We start from the raw sequence: 20,657 nt of genomic DNA, 5'->3' as shown, positions 1-20,657 counted from the left end.
AATGTAATTTCCTAATCTGGCTCCAGTCTACCTTTCCAGTGTGATCACACATGATTCCCCTTCCTACACTATGGCTAAATTAGTCTCCTTGCTATTCTCTTTACACACATCACTATAACTCCCATTTCCTTGTCTTTACATGCCTGCAACTCACTTTCTCAAAAATTAAAGCTCAAGTGCTCCTTCCACATAAGACTTTTCTTTAGCCTCTCTCCCTGCCCCCTCATTCCTCTATCCCCCCCTTCCTTATTTATGTGCCTATTTGTATTTACTTATATGTGCAAATGTTCTTTTCCCAGTTAGAAAGCAAACTCCTTGGGGGGGGGGGTCTTTTGTTGCTGTACCTCCCAGCAGGTAGATAAGAGCCTTGTACATGGTAGATATATGCTTGTTGACTGATGTCCTTGAGACTTTTCCAGCTCAGAGTATATAATTATGTGGCTAAACCTAAAAGGAGACACAGTAGCTAGGAAAAAGTGTCTTACTGACCCAATTCCTCTGAAATTTTTATCTTGTTTGTTTATCTGAATACATGCCACAATTTTAAAGCTGGAATGGTATTAAATTATTTGGTAGTGACAGAGGACTTCTCAAGAAGGCTTCTGTGAGTCTTCTAAACTCAGGTTGTGCTGGGTCAGGGTCTGAAGGCCAGAAAAATGTCATTTTACTACCTTAGAAAGTACCTTAGAATACAGGTTTCTATCTATTAAAAAAAAACACAAACCAACAAAACACAAAACTCAAACAGACCATTCTATCTGTAAATCCATATTAGGGTTTCCATTTAGGCATATGAAAACATGAGCCTTAGATTCTCTTAATAGGTTCCCAATGCCAAAGTGTGACCATTTACTTTCATAGACTGAGAAACAAAAAGGACATGCCTAATGCTGTGGATGATCATTTTGTGGGAAGTTCCACCCATACCTGAAATACCCAAATATACCTGTAATAGCCAAATAGGAAGCTGTGTACCGCCTTTCCAGTCCATCTTTGACTGTCTGAATGGCACCATAGATTGGAGGTAGAATCATAATCAGGTTACTCAGTGTGTTCCCTGTAGCAGAAAGACCAAAGAAGAGATTTAAAATTAAATCAATAAAACATTATATAAAAATAATGATTCCTTCACCAAATGTATTCTATGGCTTTAGAGGGGATGGGATCTTATGGTCATACCACTAGTCATCTCAGAAATGAAAAGGACCTATCAGAACTCATCTAGTTTACTCTTTAACTGAAGCATGAATCCTTTTTGCAAAACCCTTGACAAATCATCATTAACCTATCACATTGCAGCTTGATAATATCCAATAAAAGAACTCTCTTCTTTACAATTTTGACTTTATCATTTAGGAAATGATCAAATTTAGGAAATTCCTGGCATAGAATTTCCTACACTGAAGTGGATCAGCAGTTCATCTCTAAATTATCTTATGGAGTTAAGTGAGACATTATGAGAAGTAACTTGTCCAGCCAGTACAGGAGAAATACAGAAATACAGAACTTCAATCCAGGTCTCCCTGATCCCAATTTCACTCCCTTATCTATTCTTCTCTACCCCTCTGCTCCACCAAGCCTATCCATAGTCATTTTTCAGTTCTTCCTAATTACAGTACTGGTAAGCAAGACTCCTCTTACAACATCCCTGACAACTGGCTATGTGGCTTCGACCTGGAAATTTCCAGGTTCTGGGGACTTGATGTTTGTTTGTCTTTCTTTCTTGAAGAAGACCATGACATCAAGGAGGTGATGCCATGACAAGTACATGAACTGGATTTGTGTGAGGGGATGCTGTGTAATGTCACCAGCCTCACTTTCTCCTCCAGAGCCATCTGGGTCCAGTAGCCAGATAGAAATGAGGACAACCAGTGATGGCCCTGGATGTGAGACAATCTGGGTTAAGTGTCTTGCCCAGGGTTACATAGTCAGTGCAGACCTCATATGAACTCAGGTCTTTTTAATTCTAGGTCCAGCAATATCTACTTCTCCAGTAGGTGCTTCAGAAGATAGCCCATTCCATGGAGATGGAGACCATCACCTTTTTCCAAGGTTAAATTGACTTTCTGTAGACATTTCCAAACATAATCCATTTGTCAGATAGTAAACTATAATTTTAAAGATAAGAAATGCTGATATTATATAATATTAAGAATTAAAAACTATTTTACCAGGAATTTCTTTTTTTTTAAATTGGTTTTTGCAAGGCAGGGGGTGGTTAAGTGATTTGGCCAAGGTCAAACTCAATAATATAACTGTCAGGATTAGGCTTTTCTTTTTTGATTATTATTCAAATAAAGTATAATGAAAGATTTCCTCACTCCCTTACCAACAATTTAAAGAACTCCTGGTTGAAATAAAGGATTTTGTCTGTCACTTGATTAAATGATTATAAAACAGCTAAAGATTCAGAATTAAAGAATCTACATTCAAATGCCTTCATGTAAGTGCTTTAATAAAGAGGAAAACTCTATTATAACTTGGATTGTTGAACCATTTTATTCATTACTAATTTGATACTTTAAAATTCACTTCAAGTGTAAATTTGACAGTTACTGTTATTGCCTTTCATTATCAAAGAAGACCATGACACCAGGAAGGTGATGCCCTGACAAAAACATGAGGGGGTACTGTCCTAAGTCACCAGCCTCACCTTCTCCTCCAGAGACTTCTGAGTCCAGTGGCCAGATATAAATCAGGACCACTGGAGATTGCCCTAGATGCAAGGTAGTCAGGGTTAAGTGGTAGTTAGTAAGTCATATATAAGACACCTATTATACCATATAATGATAGACATTCAAAGCTAAATAAGATGTTAAGACTCACTCTTTGACCTTAGTGGAATTAAAATTTGATGGGAGATTATCAAAATGAAGAACAATTTGATTTTAGGAAAACCACTACAAAAGATCTATGAAGAAAGCTGCTATTCATCTCAAGAAAGAACTGATAAATAGAAATATGCATAATATGGTTTTGTATGTATTTATGCACATATGCACACGTGTGTGTGTGTGTGTGTGTGTGTGAGAGAGAGAGAGAGAGAGAGAGAGAGAGAGAGAGAGAGAGAGAGAAAGAGAGAGAGAGAGAAACAGTGGCCTTCTCTAGTACAGCATGGGACAGGAGAGAAAAGTTTGGAAGTTAAAATGTATCAAAATTAAATTAAATTAAAATTTTAAAAATTAGGTGAAGGGGGAAAAGATAAGAACTCAAATAGCTGTAATGAAAAGACTGTTAAAAGTATACAAAAGAAACTCAAAATATTATGAAAGTTCAAAGGAAGAAAAGATTATTTCTGATTGGAGGGGAAGGATCAAGAAGTGGTATGATGCTGACAAGATAGTAAATAAATTTCCAGTAATTAGAAGTGTTCAAGCAGGGTCCAGATGATCCTTTGGCAGGGAAGTCATGTTACAGAAGGATGCAGGTGATTCTGGCCTGAGTAACCTTTGAGTTTCCTAACAATTCTAAGATTTATAATAAATAGTGTGACATAGTGGGAAGAGTACTGGATTAGGTAGGGATTTGGGGTATGATTTTGTGTGATAATTTCCCTACTTCTTAACCTCAATTTCATTTTCTGCAAAATGACAGAGTTTGGAGTATATTATTTCTATGACTGCCTTCTATCTCTACCAATTCTGTAGGCAGATATGGGGATACAAAGTATAACCTAAGACAAATCATTTCACTTCTCTGGGCCTCAGTTTCTTCAGCTGTAAAATGAGAGTATTGCTCTGGATGATCTCTAAGTTCCCTTTTAGTTCTAAATCCTATGATCCTATAAAAATGAGAAAAGCTGACATTGGAAAGAAGCAAGAGGAATTTCCTATATATGTAGAAATTTAGAAAAAAGATAAAGAGAGGGACAGCTAGGTGGTGTAGTGGATAGAGCACTGGCCCTGGAGTCAGGAGGACCTGAGTTCAAATCTGATCTCAGACACATAATAATTACTTAGTTATGTGATCTTGGTTAAGTCCACTTAACCCCACTGCCTTGCAAAAAACTTAAAAAAAAGATAAAGAGAACATGTGGTCCTCATGGATAGGAAGGAAAAGCTAATAATAGAGAAGTCCTTTGAAAGTCAAAGGTATTTAATCTCTTTTTCACTTCTGCCTCTACAGAATGGATAAAATGTGAATGGTTTATGAGAATAAACCTTGTTGTTCATAAGGAGAAAATAAAAACTCAAGGAAGCAGGAGACTGAGATGATGGGGAAGGCCAAAATAATAGGAAAAGAGCACAACAGTATATTAGTACAATGGGACAGAGCTATTCAGTAGAGTCTAGAGACCAACAACAAAGGGGAGAAATTTTACAATCACTTTTCTGAGGAAGCATTAAGGACAAGAGAAGGTCTTGAGCTCTGGAGAAAAGAGATGTTAAGCCCCTCTAAAAAAATTCAACAAAAACACAAAACCTTGCAAAAAAAATTGGTGAAAATTATCACATTGTTGGAAAACAAATGAATAAAATTATTTAAATTAATATTAAATTAAAATTAAAACCATTCAGCAAACAATAAAATTAAAATTGCATCATTTACAAAACTATTAAGTGCTAAGACTAACTCTACATACAAGTATATTTCACTACAGGTGACAAACATTTACTGCACGTCTAACATGTAGTTTGAGCTGGGTATACAAAGACAAAAAAACAGCATAAACTTCAAGAATTTACAATTAAGTACAGATGATTAACTACAAAATAAATAAGAATGTGATAAACCACAAAAATAGCCAAAAGTATTATGAGAAATTTAAGGAAACAAAGATTACTCCTAGCAGAGAAGGGAAAAAAGGGAAGATTTCCTAGAAGATATTGTGCTTGACTTGGATCTTCATGGATGGAAGAGAAGTCAAAGGGAAATTCATTCTCGGCAGTGGTGAAGGGGCCGAAAGGGGCAGGGACAATTGGTGTAACAAACTGGCCAACAAAGAATGTCCTAAGTGAAGCAATGTAAGATGAGGCCAGAAAGGTAGCCTGGGTCCTACCTAGGAAGAACCTTGAAAGCTGGACACGGGAGATGAAAGCCTCCCCTTTGGTCAGTGAGATGGCCCTGCAGATTTCAGAGCTGAGGAGGGACATTGCCTTGGCATTAAGATTATTAAAATGGTGGCTGCCATGGGAATTAGACTTTCATGTCTGTGTTGTGATGATAGCTTCCTAAGTTAAGTGGGAAAGTAAAGGAGTACTTAACATGAAAGTCTGGGAAGATATTAGCTCAAAAAAGTCAAACAATCAATTGGCCTAGCTCTGAAAAGGACATTGGCAAAATTTGGGGAAAGCAAGTTTAATTTTCTTCTGTGTCAAAGTAGTTAAGGAACTAGTTTTGGGTAGTGGTTTTTTAAATCAGTCAGCAGAGGGCAGCAAAAATCTGCTCTTGGAGGCAGGAAATCTAAGGATTCAGTTCAAGTTATAGAACATTCCCCAGTATGGTTAGGGGAAAAATCCCAGCTGTGGCAAATGAAAATGAAAAGTTGGATGTGAATAAATGAAAATTGGGAGTTTTGACAAGAAAGGGAAATAAGGGTCCAAAATCAAGGGCCTATTTGCAACTCATCAAACATGACTTCATCTCTTGCCATCTTCCCACTGGCTAACCATGCCTCCAATGTTGTGCCCCTTCACTTTAAATTCCTCAAGGTTCTGCTCAAATCCTACCTTCTGCAGGCCTTTCCTAGTCCCCTCCAGCTTCTAATACCTTTCGCTAACAGACTTCCTCCCTCTATCCTGGACAAGTGTTCTGTGCATCTTGATATTTATTTACATGTACCCTATAGGGATGGTTTTATATTCCTTGAAAGGAGGGACCCTTTTCTGTCTTCCTTTCTATCTCCACATTCATTATAGAACTTGGCACTTTTGGCAAACAAGCAGGATAAGGTGTTGCCTGAGATTCTGGAACCTCAGTCAGTGCCAGCTCTGCACCTGCAAGTACAAAGAGTCCAGGCTGAAACTAAGTTAGAGGCTCAGAGCCACAGAATCTTAAGCTTAAAGGGAACTTTGAGGTCATCTTGTCCAAGCCTTCCAGAGAATTTGAGCCAGTGAGGTTCCCATAACATGAACATCAGTCTAAGGACATAAGGGGTGATATTCTTTCTGATTCTTAAAAGGATGGACACATCTCAACTGACTGCTGATGTATGGCCTGTTCTGGAGGAGGTGATAAACTAGTTGAAGGGGATTTCCGCACTGGATAAGAGGCAGATCCTCTAAGGTCCCTTCCACATTGAGATTTTACAGTGCATACATAAAAAGATAAAGTTATAGCCAATAAATAGTAAAGGTGAAACAAGACACAGTATAAGAGTTCCAAGAATTTTCAAAAAGAAGGTATGGTGGGTTCAGACAGTTTAGGAAAGCTTTACAGAGGTAGTTTTCAATTGGACATTAAAAAGTTGGCTAAAATTTAGATAAGGAAGAGTATTTTAAAAAAAGACACTTCTGGGAGGAGGAAGAATAGTATAAATAAAGGAATAGTTCTGTTATGCTTCAGGTTAGGAGGAAAGCAGTAAAGGAGACCAATCTGGCTAAAAGTAAAAGGTTTATTTGCTGAAATATAGCAAACATTTCAAATTCATGTTGCATATTCATTTGAAGTTTATAGTACTGAAATATTTTCACTAATAGTATCAAAATCTTTTTTATCCACAAAGTTTCAGAAACATTACATTTTAATTTGAACAAAGGGGTGAAATCTCTACTTAATCTAACAAATCTTATTAACTACTAATCCTGTGCAAAAGATACAAAGACAAAAAAATGACAAGAGTCCTTAGTTCATAAAAACTAACAACTTTGAAGTGGGCAAAATGAATGAGAAATGTACACTAATAATTATAAAATAAGTACAATTAGATATATAGGAAAGACCAAGGGGAGTATATGAGATAATGAGAAGGGAGGGATCACTTTTAGCTTGGGCAATTGGGGAAGGCATCATGAAAGAGGTGACCCCTGAGGTGGGTTTTGAAGGGGAAGGATATATAAACAGGCAGAAATGTTAGGGGTTTCCCATAACATTTAGGTATTTAATAAGTGTTTGCTAAATTAGATACAGCTTTCCTCCTTTGTTCATTTAACAAATAATATAATTATTAAGATATGAAGAAGAAGAGATTTGGATTGTTGTTTAGTCATTTTCAGTCATGTCCAACTCTTCACAACTCCATTTGGGCTTTACTTGGCAGAGATTCTGGAATGGTTTTCCCTTTCCTTCTCCAACTCATTTTATAGACGAGGAAACTGAGGCAGTCAGGATTAAGGGACTTGCCCAGGGTCATACAACTGGTAAGTATCTAGATTGCAGATTTCAACTTAGGTTTTCCTGATTCTAAACCAGGCATTTCTATGTATTGCACCATCTAACTGCCCAGTACAAATTTAGATAAGTATAAGAGAAAACAGATGAGTAGGGAATGGCATGAGCAGAGGCAGGAACAGAGAAAACTGAATTGCTCTGTAAGGTTCTTGTTAAGTCCCCAGTTTGTGCTAAGACCTGGGACACAAAGAAAGGCAAACAGTCTCTGCCCTCAAGGAGCTCACAATCTAATAGGGGGAGACAGTAATGCAAACATCTAGAAATAAATAATTGGAGACTGAAGGAAGTCAGAAGATGGAAATGAGAAGAGAGAAAACTGAAGCATAGGGATCAGCCACAGAAAAAAACGGAGCTGGGAAATAGTGTTGAGGATCAGCAAAGAGGTTAGTGGCACAGGTTGTAGAGGATGTGGAGGTGAGTAGATTAGAAAGGTAGAAGAGTTTAGATCTGATTCTAGAGGTAAAAAGGAGTTACTGGAATTTACTGAATAGGGAGATGAAATCCTGAGATCAGACTTGAGCTCTTAGGAAGATCATCTGTATGAAAAATGGAGAAGAGTGAGGAAGGACTTGGGTCCACCAGCAGGGTACTGAGATAACCCAGGCAGGAAGTGATGAGGGTGTGCTGTATCAGAGAAGACAATAGGGCACATACACAGTAGAGGCTGAAAAGGCAGAACGCAATATACTGAATATGAGGGGATAAGACAAAAGTGAGTGAAGCTAAAGAAATCACCAAACAAAATACTATTGAGGGAGAATATCTAGGAGAAAGTCTGGAAGAAAGTCATGGTTAACAGATGTAATCTGTATGAAGATCTAACAAAGAAGACTGAAAGTGATCAGACAGTTAAGAGAAGAACCAAGCAAAAGCAGTGTCTCAAAAACTTAAAGAGGATAAGAGAATGAATGATGATATCAAAAGCTACAGAGGATAATTTTGGGGGGAGCAGTTTCAAATGAATGATGAAGATAGAAGCTGACCACAAAGGGTGTAGTTAAATAGGATGATAGGAGATAAAGGCAGAAGTTTAGCCCTGAAAGGGAGGAGAGATCTAAGATGATAGCTGATGGGATGGACACATCACATGAGGGCTTTTTGAGGATGAGGAGACAGGAGAGAAGAAGTAGTCATGGAGCGATGGAGGATTAGTGAGAGCCTGGATAGTAGAAACAATTAACTGGAGAAACCACAGTGGAATACCATCTATTGAATTGTGTGTGTAGAAGGGTTTTCCTCGACAAGGCAAAGACCACCAATGAAGGAAGGCTGGAAAGGTAAGCCTGAGCCAGATTATTAGAGGCCTTGAAAGGAGGAGTTTGTATTTATTTAATTCAGTGCACAATGAGAAAGTTACTGAAAGAGTTTGAGAGATGTGATATAAATTAGACCTATATATAAGGAAGATTACTTTGGCAGAAATTTGAAGGATAGAGTAGAGAGTAAAGTCCACACAAAGGCAGAAGATCAGTGGGGAGATTATTAAAATTAAGTTAAGAGATATTGAGGTTCTCAACTATGGTCAAGGCTGTGTGAAGAGAGAAGGGAATACAGAAATAATGCAGAGGAAGAAAATACAGGACTTGGAAACTAATGTGGAGAATGGGGAAGAAGAAATAAAAATGACTGAGATGTTTTAGTTTGAATGTCTGGAGGGGATGACAGTGACATCAACAGATCTGGTTTATGATCACCAAGAGTATAGTCAAGTGAGAGATTAGCTCAATCCCAAAGGAAGTCATCAACAATTCAAAATCAACCTTGAGTGAAATATATAGAATATTACTCCACAGGGATCAATTCAAGAGTTGAATTTATTGTAAGACCTTCAGATGACATGGATGAGGGAACTGAAAATATTTTCTAATTAACAGGTTACTGAACCTGTGGGAAAGATAAATGAATTTGCAAATGCTTTAGAAACATGGTTCTACACACTGCAAGGATTCAATCAGGGCAAATGGAAAAGCTTATACAAAAAAGTAATATAACAAATATAGGCAGGATGAGAATAAATAGGAACAAGTATGAGCATAAGATTACATAGCAAAGTTTTATCTGAGGATTATACCTGATAATAAGTTGAATATGAGTGAGAATTTGATCTCTTTCTTTGGAAAAACAAACATTCAACAAGATTCTATAAATATACTTCATTTTTAAAAAATAGTAACTTTTCTGGTATACTCTATATTTTTGTTCACATCCTATTCAAAGGATTTATCCATCTAGTACAGGGCCTTATATATATTTTTTTTCAGTCACCTCAATACCAAAATAGGCGGATAACTGAAGCAGGTACAACTATGTGGTCTGGGTAGCTGGCTAGATGAGATACTAATATAAAATAACTTTATTATGCTCATACACCACAATTTGTTTCGCTACTCCCCAACCAATTGGACATCTAATTTATTTCTACTTTTAAAAAGGCACTATATTTTCAAAGAAAAAAAGTGAAGCTGGAAAGTTTTCAGAAAAAGAATGCAGTAGCGGTGAGGCATAACAAGAGAAGCACTGGGCTAGAAGATAGGAGAACTGAGTTCAAGTTTCAGCTCTGCTACTGATTGTGTGATACTGTGGTAATTCATTACCTGTTACAGGACTCAGTTTCCTAATCTGTAAAAGAAAAGACCTGAGATCACTTCCACCTCTAATATTTTGTGAAGTGGAAAGAGCAATATTTTGAATTTAGATTAACTTTGGGGTGAAATCTGGCTCTAATTATCATGTGAATTTAATCAATTCTCTTAACCACTAGACTTGTTTTTTAATCTGAAAAATGATGAGAGTTTGGATTTGATCTCTAAAGCCCCTTTTAGCTCTAAATCCACTAACCCATGCTGGAACTTTCCTTTGAATCTAATAGTGTATGAGTTTTCTAAGATACCAAAGTGTAGAAAAGAACGTAAGAAGAAAATTGTGGTTGCTTAACTCTTAGTGAAGTGGGGTTCAGGAGGATTATCTAAATATGTAGAAGGGGTTTTTGTGCTTGTTCTGTTTGTTTTTAATAAGCAAGAACTTGTTCCCTTATTCATGGAAAACCAAAAAGGAATGGGTTTAAATTAAACTAAGGTGTTTTTCCCCCTAGGTCTTCACTCCTAGATTTGTCATCACTGAGTCTTCTATGAAAAGAATAGATGAGCAATAATTCTTGGGCAACTTGGTAGAGTTTAAAGAACACTAGCTGGAGTCAAATCAGAAGAGAAATTAGTTGTCATGGAATTTCAAATAGACCCACCCAATATTTTTTCTTTTACATCCCTAACAAATAATCAGTCAGTTGGTTGGTCAATAATTATAAAGTTTTCCAGTTAAAAAAAATATCATTATTTCTCACATGGCAGTCTCTTCTACTTTTGGACAGTTCTATTTGTTAGGAAACTTCTCTTTATATAAAATTGAAATCTATCTTGTAGTAGTTCTTCATTTGGGAGTTAAGCTGAATAAGTTTAATGCTCCTTTACAAAACAACCTTACAAATATTTGAAGAGCCCTGATATCCTCTGCATGTTTTGTTTCTATAGGTAATATATCCTCAGTTCCTTCAAGCATTTATTGCCATGGAAATTTTATATAGTCATGAATTGTGTAGAATCCATACCTCTCAGCAATCTCACCATATCACTTCTCTGCTCAAAAAACTTCAGTGACATCTTATTATCAATAGGACAAATGCAATTTCTTTTAACTGGTTGTTAACCTCTCCACATAGCTCTAAATTACCTAACTTTATTGCATAACATCCCCTGCACATAGTTCTCCACTCTTCATTAAGCCCTTCTTTCATTTCATTCTGACTCTCCCACCTGTACTGATATAAGCCATACTCTTTGCATGGAATGCACTCTCTTCTACATGAAGCCTATGGAGATTCTTTCCCTTCAAGGCGCATTTCAGGCATCACCTCTTCTATGAGATTTTCCCAGAAAACTAGAGTACTCTGGCTAGATATACTCCTTCCTCTTCCTGGAATTATGTACCACACTTACTTACTATGCATATCACTTCTAGTAAACTAATTATTTGAAGGAAAGAATGATACCACTTTCATCCATAGCCCAAGACCTAGCACAGAATCTTAAACAAAGTAGATGTTCAACAAACATGTGCCAAATGAGTGCATAAATTCTATACTATAATATTAAATACTCAGGTATTAAGGCATTCTAATAAAAATCATAATAAAATTTCATAGCAATTTTAATAAAAGAAAATAAAAGAGTACTTTTAAAATGCTTTATCCCTCAAATTTATTTTTCCTATATTTAGTAGTTCTACTTATATGATATACTTCTGCAGAAAAATGTTCACAACACTGCACAAGTGCAATGAATTTTTAATGGAGAGCATTATTTATTCAATATAACAAGAGATTCAAATGTACCAAAAGAAAGAGCAAAGTATTCATTAATCCAACAAATATTTATGTGCAAATTTATATGCATAGGCACTTAATACTATACAAAGATACTACATCCTGAGCAAGAATTTAATGACCGTAGGGACAAAGGTGATGTTTTCATTACTGTTGTCTAAAACAAAACAAGGGTTTCAGAAGAAATATGCAGATTTGGAAAGTGAATAGCAGATTAATAAGTGCTATCTGATATAAGGATGTGAATTTCTAAAACTACAACTTATATGCAACTTATATGACCAGGGATAAAATGCATCTATCAAAGACTGGTAAGGATATATTTTCTTGAGCTTTGTAAGTATAATTAAAAGGACTTTTAACTGGAAAGGAAAAAGGGGAAAGAGAAAGATGAGTGTGTGTCTATCCATTAAGTAAGATATCACAAAGTAGTTAAGACGGAAGAACAGAGATAACCAGACATTAAAAGTGCAATAAAGGAACCAGAAATAAAAATCATGATCTTCAGAAGTCTATACAGAATTGCATGAAGGGTAATAAGTGAGATAAACTAGAGATCCTAATGCAAAAATGCAAATTTGGTACCCAATATCAACGAGACTTGACAGTTCAGTAAGAAATACTCCAGTACTGTGATTTGATAAAACAATTCTGGAGAACGATTTGGAACTATGCTCAAAAGACTATAAAATTGTACATGTTATTTGTTTTTTATCTAACAATACCACAATCAGACCTGTATCCCAAAGAAATCATAAAAAGGGGGGGATGTACAAAATATTTAGCAGATCTTTTTGTGATGACAAAGAATTGAAAACTGAGGGGATGCCTATCAATTCGGGAATGGTTGAACAAGTTATAGCATAAGAATATGATGGAATACTATATTGTTCTGTAAGAAATTATGAGCAGGTGGATTTCAGAAAAACCTAGAAAGATTTATATGAACTGATGTTGAATGAAGTGAGCAGAACTAGGAGAACACTGTATGTAGTAACAGCAACACTGTGTGTTGATCAGCTATGATAGACTTAGCTCTTCTCAACAATGCAATGGCCAGTGAAAATTCCAAAAGACTTGTGATGGAAAGTGCCATTTCAATATCCAGAGAAAGTCTATGAAGTATGAATGCAGACTGAAGCATACTATTTCCACTTCTTAAAAATTGTTTTTTGTTTTTTCTTTCTTAATATTTTTCCCTTTTGTTCTGATTCTTCCTTCACAACATGATTAATAAGGAAGTTCTTGTAACATGATTGTACATGTATAATCTATATCAGATTACTTGCTGTTTTGGAGAAAGGGGAGGGAAGGAAAGGAAGGGAGGAAACAAGAAAAATGTAGAACTCAAAATCTTACAAAAAATGAATGGTGAAAGCTATCTTTATTTGTTATTGGAAAAATAAAATAAAATATGTTTGGAAAATAAGTCCTTATGTAAGGAAATATAAAAAGTAACAAAAAAGAAGAAATATAAAGGAACCTATTTGAAGAGTTAAGAAGAGACTGAAATATAAGAAATATCCTAATTGGAGTAAAGTACATCCTCCTTAGACAGAAAGAGGTGAAGATGAAGACAAACAGATCACAAGCCTGGTAAGAAAGAATGATTCAAGGGGCAGCTAGGTGGTGCAGTGGATAGAGCACTGGCCCTGGAGTCAGGAGTACCTGAGTTCAAATCCGGTCTCAGACACTTAATAATTACCTAGCTGTGTGGCCTTGGGCAAGCCACTTAACCCCATTGCCTTGCAAAAAAAAAAAAAAAAACTAAACTAAGAAAGCATGATTCAGTAGTGATAAAAGGCTTCAGTTATGTGTTGGAGTTTCAATTATCTGACAAAAAGCAGAGCAGCTAAAAATTTATTGGCTTATCAATTATAATTTAATTCTTCAAAAGGTGGTGGCACCAATGAAGGAAAACTTCATTTCTGGACCCAATTCTTACCAACAAAGATAACTGATTGTTGGAGTAGCAATGATGTGAACTTTGAGGACAGGGGAAAATAACTTCTTCATCTTAGCATCTGTGTGTTAGATTTTTGAGGAGTAAATTTAAAAAGGTTTAGAGAAAGGACAAAGCAGACTCATATGATGCAGACAGAAGTCTCAAGGAGTTTGGAAAGAATACAGCATAACGATTATTATCAGGGATGAGCAGATAAAGTACAAGTTTTGGGGGCAGCTAGGTGGCACAATGAACAGAGCACTGGCTTTGAAGTGAGAAGGACCTGAGTTCAAATGGGACTCAGACACTTAGTACTTACTTAGCTGTGTGACCTTGAGTAAGTCACTTAACCCCATTGTTCTACAAAAACAAAGAAACAAATAAAAAGATAAGGGAGTCATGGGTATATTTGAAATCAGCAGGGAAGCTGCCAGTAGAGAAAAGGAGACTGAAAATTATAGAGATGGTGGGCATGAGAAAAGAGACAATTTTCTGAAGATGTGAAGGGATAAAATCAAGGATGAATTTTCACAAAATTTTGTTGGCAAAGAAAAGGGCGATCTCTTCATGTGAGACAGGAATGAAAAAAAGAGATCATGAAGGCAAAATTGAGTGAGATGAGGAGGAAGAGAAAAGAGGTGAATGACCTTGATTTATTCAGCAAAGTATGAACCAAGGTCCACAGAAAGAGAGAATGCAGGGAGGGATACTACAGGAAGAGAAATGGAAAGATCTAAATGCCCCTGTGGTAAGTGGAATCATGAAACAGAGAGGTATAAAAGGTATTTATATCTATACATACATACATACATACATACATACATACATACATACATATATATATATATATCTTCATTTATATCTCTATCTCTCTCCTCTTGACTATTTTAATCATATCCCTAGTTTAAGCCTCTAGCCTAGTACAGAAGTCTAACTATAGTCTGTCTATTCAGCTACTTAAGATGATTTTCTAAACCACAGGCCTGTCCAAAGGCCCCTTCTCCACCAGTTCCCACCCCAGATCAGAGAACTTCTTCAGGGCCTCAATCACAACAACAAATTTACTAGAATTGATATAAAGTTTTATAAAGTACAAAACACTTTATAAATATGTTCTCATTTGATCTTCACTATTACCCTTAAGAGTGCTATGACTGGGGGCAGCTAGGTGCCATAGTGGATAAAGCACTGGCCTTGAAGTCAGGAGTACCTGGGTTCAAATTCGGTCTCAGACACTTAATAATTACCTAGCTGTGTGGCCTTGGGTAAGCCACTTAACCCCATTTGCCTTGCAAAAACCTAAAAAAAAAAAAAAGTGCTATGACTGTCTCCACTAAGAACAAAACTTCCTGCCTCTAGCACTCTATCCATTTCAACACCTAGTTGTCTGTAGGATACTCAATGCTTTGCATAATCTGATCCCTTCTTAAATCTTACACTTTTTGCAGTTGTTCAGCCATTTCTTTCATGCCTTTCACTTATTTTTCCTCATACTTTGAATGCTTTGCCCCTTTACCTCTGCTTCTTAGTTTCCCTGGATTCCTTCAGACTCAGTACGAATCCCACCCTCTGTAAGAACCCCTCAGCTAATTTCTTTCCCTTTGAGATTATTTTCATACTTTGTTGTCATTGTTCAGTTAGGTCTAATGCTTCATGACCCCATTTGAGATTTTCTTGGTAAAGATACTGGAGTGGTTTGCCATTTCCTTCTCAAGCTCATTTTCCAGATGGGGAAGCTAAGGCAAATAGGGTTAAGTAACTTCCCCAGGGTCACACAGTTAGTATCTGAGGCTGGATCTGAACTCAGGAAATGTCAGGCCTGACTCCAAGTCTAGTGTTCCATCTACTGAACTACCTGTCCACTTTCATACTCTTTCTCTGTATTTACATACATACATACACACACATACATAAAAGGTGTGTGCATATATGTATGCACTTATATATTTATGTTTTGTCTCCTCCAGTAGAATTCATGATCTTTGAGAACAGGGACTATTGCTGTTGTTTTTGTTTTTTACCTTTCTTTGTATCCACAGAACTAAATTCCTAAGAAATACTTGTTGAATGGTTGATAATAGTCAGGGTCCCGTTGAAATTATGTTGACCTAATCTTTTTGGTTTCATTCAGCAGCACATGAGTTAAGAGCAAAGGAAGAGAATGGTTAAGAGAATCTAAAGGCCAGGGTTTCTCAAAGTATGATCAGTTTGAGACAAAAGACCAAGGTGATAAAGGAAAATATAGAGTTGAACAAATTCATGGCAGGATTTAGATAGGGAGGGAAGAGAGCAGTCAGAGAATCAATAAGCATTTATTAATTGTCAACTATATACTAGACACTGTGCTAAGCATGAAAAAAACAAAAAAGAAGCAAATGACAGGCCTTGCCCTCAAGGAGCTCACAATCTAATGGGGAAACAATCAACAAATAAATATGTATAAACTATGTACAGATTAAATAAGAAATATTTACTGAGGGAAGGCACAGGAATTACAAGGGTTTGGGATAGGCTTCCTGCAGAATATGGAGGGTTAGATGAGAATAGAAGAAAGTCAGGAGGCGAGGATGACAAAGGAGAACATTCCACATAGGAAGGATGGCTAGAGAAAATGCCCAGAGCTAAGAGATAGAGGGTCACAGAATAGCAAAGAAGGCCTTTGTCAAAGCAGCAAAAAGTGTGGGGGAGGGTTGGTAGAGAGTGAGTTGTAAAGAGATTGATAAAGCAGAGGGATACTTCATGAGAGCAGGCCAGATAAGAGCGATTTGAATTATGTGAGGACAAAGAACAGGTTAGGAGTCAAAGGAGTCAAAGACAGAATGATAAAAGATTATGGTAAGTGTTTCAGAATTCATGAACTAGTCTATACTTAAAGGTAATGGCCTAATCAAGGCATGTACTTGTTCCTGGCACTATGTCTCAAAGGGTTCCCCAAGCCAGAAACACTCTCCTCCTCCACTCTTAATTACTTACTTCCCTGGTTCCCTTTAAGTTCAAACTAAACTCCCATTTTCTACAGGAAACCTTCCCTAACCTCTTTTAATTCTAGTGTATGTATTTGTTTGTCTGTAGTCTCCCCCATTATATCCTATGATTGATTAATCATATATGTCAGGTACTATGTAATGTGTTTGGAAGAGAAAAAAAAGTCAATGCCCCAAGGGGACTTATTTTCTGCTGGACTCAGACCAAAACTGGTTTATCACACTTCTCATTTTTATGAGCTCTGTTAGAGTATAGAATAGTCTATTTTAAATTTGATATCTATGATATCGTTTATAAAAAGAGGGCAGAGTCCAGATGTAAGGCAGGATTCCCCAGAAACTCCTTCCCCCCAAAAAACTCCAAAAGCCATCAAATTATGACACTAGTCAAAATTTAGGGGGCAGAATCCACAGAAAGACTGAGTGATACAGTTTCCCAGACCAACTTGGAAGTTCTGCAGGAAAGGTTTTTCACGGGGACCAGCCACATAGCGCAACACAACCTAGGGATCACCCGGAACAGCTTGAAGGGATGGTGAGAGAACTCTGCTGCACCAGAATGAATGTGGAGTGAGGAACACCAGCCTCAAAACAGTCCTGCAGTGAGAACTTTCAGCAGGAATAGGGGAAGCTAGCCTGCACCTCCAGAGCACAGAGCATCCAAGACAGTAAGGGAGTGGGGGGTGGGGGAGACTGCAGAAACTTCTCTGCTCTCCCTGGGGCAGGACTTAGCTGTTTACCCACACTCAGATCCAGGTTGCAGTTTGGGCTTCCATACTAAGGTAGCAGGGCCTCTCCTCACAGCTCCAGGGCAGAGGGGAACACCTGTGGCCATCTACATATCAAATTACAGGCAAGAGAGCATGAGACCTTGGAGCAATAAAAGTTCCAGAAGGGTGTCTCAAAAAAACCCCTAAAGCCCTTGGAAGTGTGGTAAATTAGTCTTAGGGTGAGGAAATGAGCAAAAAAAAAGAAAAAAGAAGAATCTGTTCATAGAAAATTAGATTCAGAAGATGACAAATTCGACACTTCTGTATCCAAAGCCTCTAAGAGAAATAGAAAATGGGTTCAAGCTATGGATGAACTCAAAAAAAAACTTTGAAAAGCAATTGGGAGGTGGAGGAAAAATTGGGAGGTGAAATGAGAGCGGTGCAGATAAATCATGAAAACCAAATCAGCAGCTTGGTGAAAGAAAAACAAAAAAAGTTGAAGAAAATAAAATGTTAAAAACCAGTTTAGGCCCAGTGGAAAAAGAAAAACAAAAGGCAAATGAGGAGAAGAATGCCTTAAAAAGCAGAATGGGGGGGGCGGGGTGGCTAGGTGGTGCAGTGGATAAAACACCGGCCCTGGAGTCAGGAGTACCTGGATTCAAATCAGGTCTCAGACACTTAATAATTACCTAGCTGTGTGGCCTTGGACAACCTACTTAACCTCATTTGCCTTACAAAAACCTGAAAAAAAAAAAGCAGAACTGGCCAGCTGGAAAAGGAGATAAAGTTCTCTGAAGAAAATAACTCCTTCAAATGCAAACTGGAACTAAAGGAAGCTGATGACTTTGTAAGAAATCAGGAAGAAATAAAACTCTTCCAATAAAGCCAAAAATTAGAAGAAAATGTGAAATAATATCACTGGAAAAACAACCAACCTCGAAAACAAATCTAGAAGAAATAATTTTAAAATTATTGGGCTACCTGAAAGTCATGACTAGGAAAAAAACCTAGACTTAATTTTTCAGGAAATAATACAGCAAAATTGCCCTGATATCCTAGAAGCAAAGGGTAAAATAGAAATTGAGGGAATTTTACTGGTCACCTCCTGAAAGAGATCCCAAAAGAAAAACTTCCAGGAATATTATAGCTAAATTCCAAAACTCCCAAGTCAAAAAGAAAATACTAAAAGCTGCCAGAATGGATCTGGCAGCATCTACATTAAGTGCTCATAGGGATTGGAGTATGATACTCTGGAAGGCAAAAGATCTTGGTTTGCAACTGAGAATCAACTACCCAGTAAAACTGAACATTCTCTTTTGGAGAAAAGATGGACTTTCAACAAAACAGAGGACTTTTTAATTTTCCTATTGAAATAACCAGAGCTGAACAAAAAGTTTGATCTTCAATCTCAGAACTATGGTGAACCATTGAGAGGGTGAATGAGAAGGACTAACTATGAGGAACTTAATGATGTTGAACTTCTTGTATTGCTGCATGGGAAGAAGATACTGATATTTCATATGAACTTTTTCATTTATAAGAGCTGTTAGAAGGAGCATATATAGACAGGATATAGGAAGGAGTGGAATATAATGGTATAATATAGTAAAAAGATGGAGTCAATGGGTGATAAAGGAAAGTACTGGGAGCAAGAGAAAGGAGAGAAGGAGGAGCTAAGGTATTTCACATAAGAGTCAAGAAAAAGCTTTTTCAATGGAGTGTAATGAGGGAAGGCAAGGAGGAATGAGTGAGCCTTCATTCTCATCAGGAATGGCTCAGAGAGGAAATAACATACACACTTAATAGGGTATAGAAATCTATTATACCCTAGATAAAAATGAGAAGAAAGGGATGAGATAATGGGGAATGAGGGAAGGGAAGGGGGGGAATAGGTGATAGAGGAGAGGGAAGATTATGAGAGAGGGTGCTCAGATATAACACACTTTTAGACAGGGCCAGGATGAAAGAATAGAATAAATGAGAGTAGGGAGGAATAGAGTAGAGGGAAATATAGCTAGTAATAGCAACTGTGGGAAAAATATTGAAGCAACTATGCTTTGGTGGACTTATGATAAAGAAGGACACTCACCCCCAAAGACAAAGCCATTGGAATCTGAACACAGACTGAAGTATATTTTTTTTCTCTCTCTTAATATTATTGAAGTTTCTCATCATCTTGGGGGTGGGGGAGGGGGGTTATGTTTACTCTTATAACAAGATTATTGTAATAATATAAAATAAATAAACCAAAAAAAAAAAGAATTCAAAGAGACAGAAAAAAACTACAAGGTTCCTCGAATCATAAACTGTCAAAAGATATGAACAGGCAGATGTCAGAGGAAGAAAACTGAGCTATCAATGGTCATCTAAAATGCTCTCTACAGAAATGTAAATTAGGGGCGGCTAGGTGGTGCAGTGGATAGAACACCGGCCTTGGAGTCAGGAGTACCTGAGTTCAAATCCAGCCTCAGACACTTAATAATTACCTAGCTATGTGGCCTTGGGCAAGCCACTTAACCCCATTGCCTTGCAAAAACTAAAATAAAAAAAAGTAAATTAAAATGACTCTGAGGCTCTGCCTCCCATCCACTAGATGGGCAAAACTGTCAAAAACTGAAAATGACAAATGCTACAGGGACAGCTGAAAAAGAGGAATGCTAATTACTTGTTGGTGGAACTGCCAACCAACTAGCCATTCTGGAAAACAATTTGAAATTATGCCCCAAATCTATTAAACTTATATTCCCTTTGACCCAGTTACAGTGCTAGTAGAGATAAAGATCAAAAAAAGGAGAGAAGGACTCAATGAGAATATTATTTATAGTAGTTCTTTTTTGTGGTAGCAAACATTTGGAAACTGAGAGAATGTTCATCAACTGGGAACTGGCTGAAGAAGTTATGGTATGAATGTGTAGAAATACTATTGTACTGTCAGAAATGATGAAAGGAATGGTTTCAGGGAAAAAAAACAACCTGAGAAAATATATATGAACTAACGTAAAGTGAACAAAATCAGGAGAAAAAATTATATCCTATCAACCATATTGTAAAGATTAAATAACTTTGAATGACTTAGGTCAGCATAATGACTAAGATGACTAGATGGCATTTGTCCTTCTGCCCTTCTTCTCAAAGAAGACCATGACATCAGGGAGGTAACATCGTGACAAGAACATGAATTAGATTTGAGTGAGGCACTTGTTCAGTCACCAGTCTCACTTTCTCCTCCAGAGCCACCTGGGTCCAGTGGCCAGATATGAATCAGGTTGACTAGAGATGGCCCTGGATGAGAGATAATCAGGGTTAAGTGT

General features: G+C 37.0%; 1 protein-coding gene across 3 annotated transcripts in view; it reads right to left on the bottom strand.

Annotated features, from left to right (window-relative positions):
- Positions 1–20,657, bottom strand: part of ACER3 (alkaline ceramidase 3) — a 183,007-nt gene that overhangs the window by 90,253 nt on the left and 72,097 nt on the right. For 2 of the 3 annotated variants that reach the window (XM_074216935.1, XM_074216936.1), the window contains one exon: positions 947–1,057. In XM_074216935.1, coding sequence (XP_074073036.1) covers positions 947–1,057 — 111 coding nt within the window. Of the gene's footprint in view, positions 1–946; positions 1,058–20,657 lie in introns of those variants that run through there. The other variant, XM_074216937.1, reaches the window with a different exon arrangement.

This window comes from Macrotis lagotis, chromosome 1, assembly GCF_037893015.1.
Source record: "Macrotis lagotis isolate mMagLag1 chromosome 1, bilby.v1.9.chrom.fasta, whole genome shotgun sequence".
Taxonomy (NCBI): Eukaryota; Metazoa; Chordata; class Mammalia; order Peramelemorphia; family Peramelidae; genus Macrotis; species Macrotis lagotis.
This window is presented reverse-complemented; position numbering and strand designations above follow the sequence as displayed.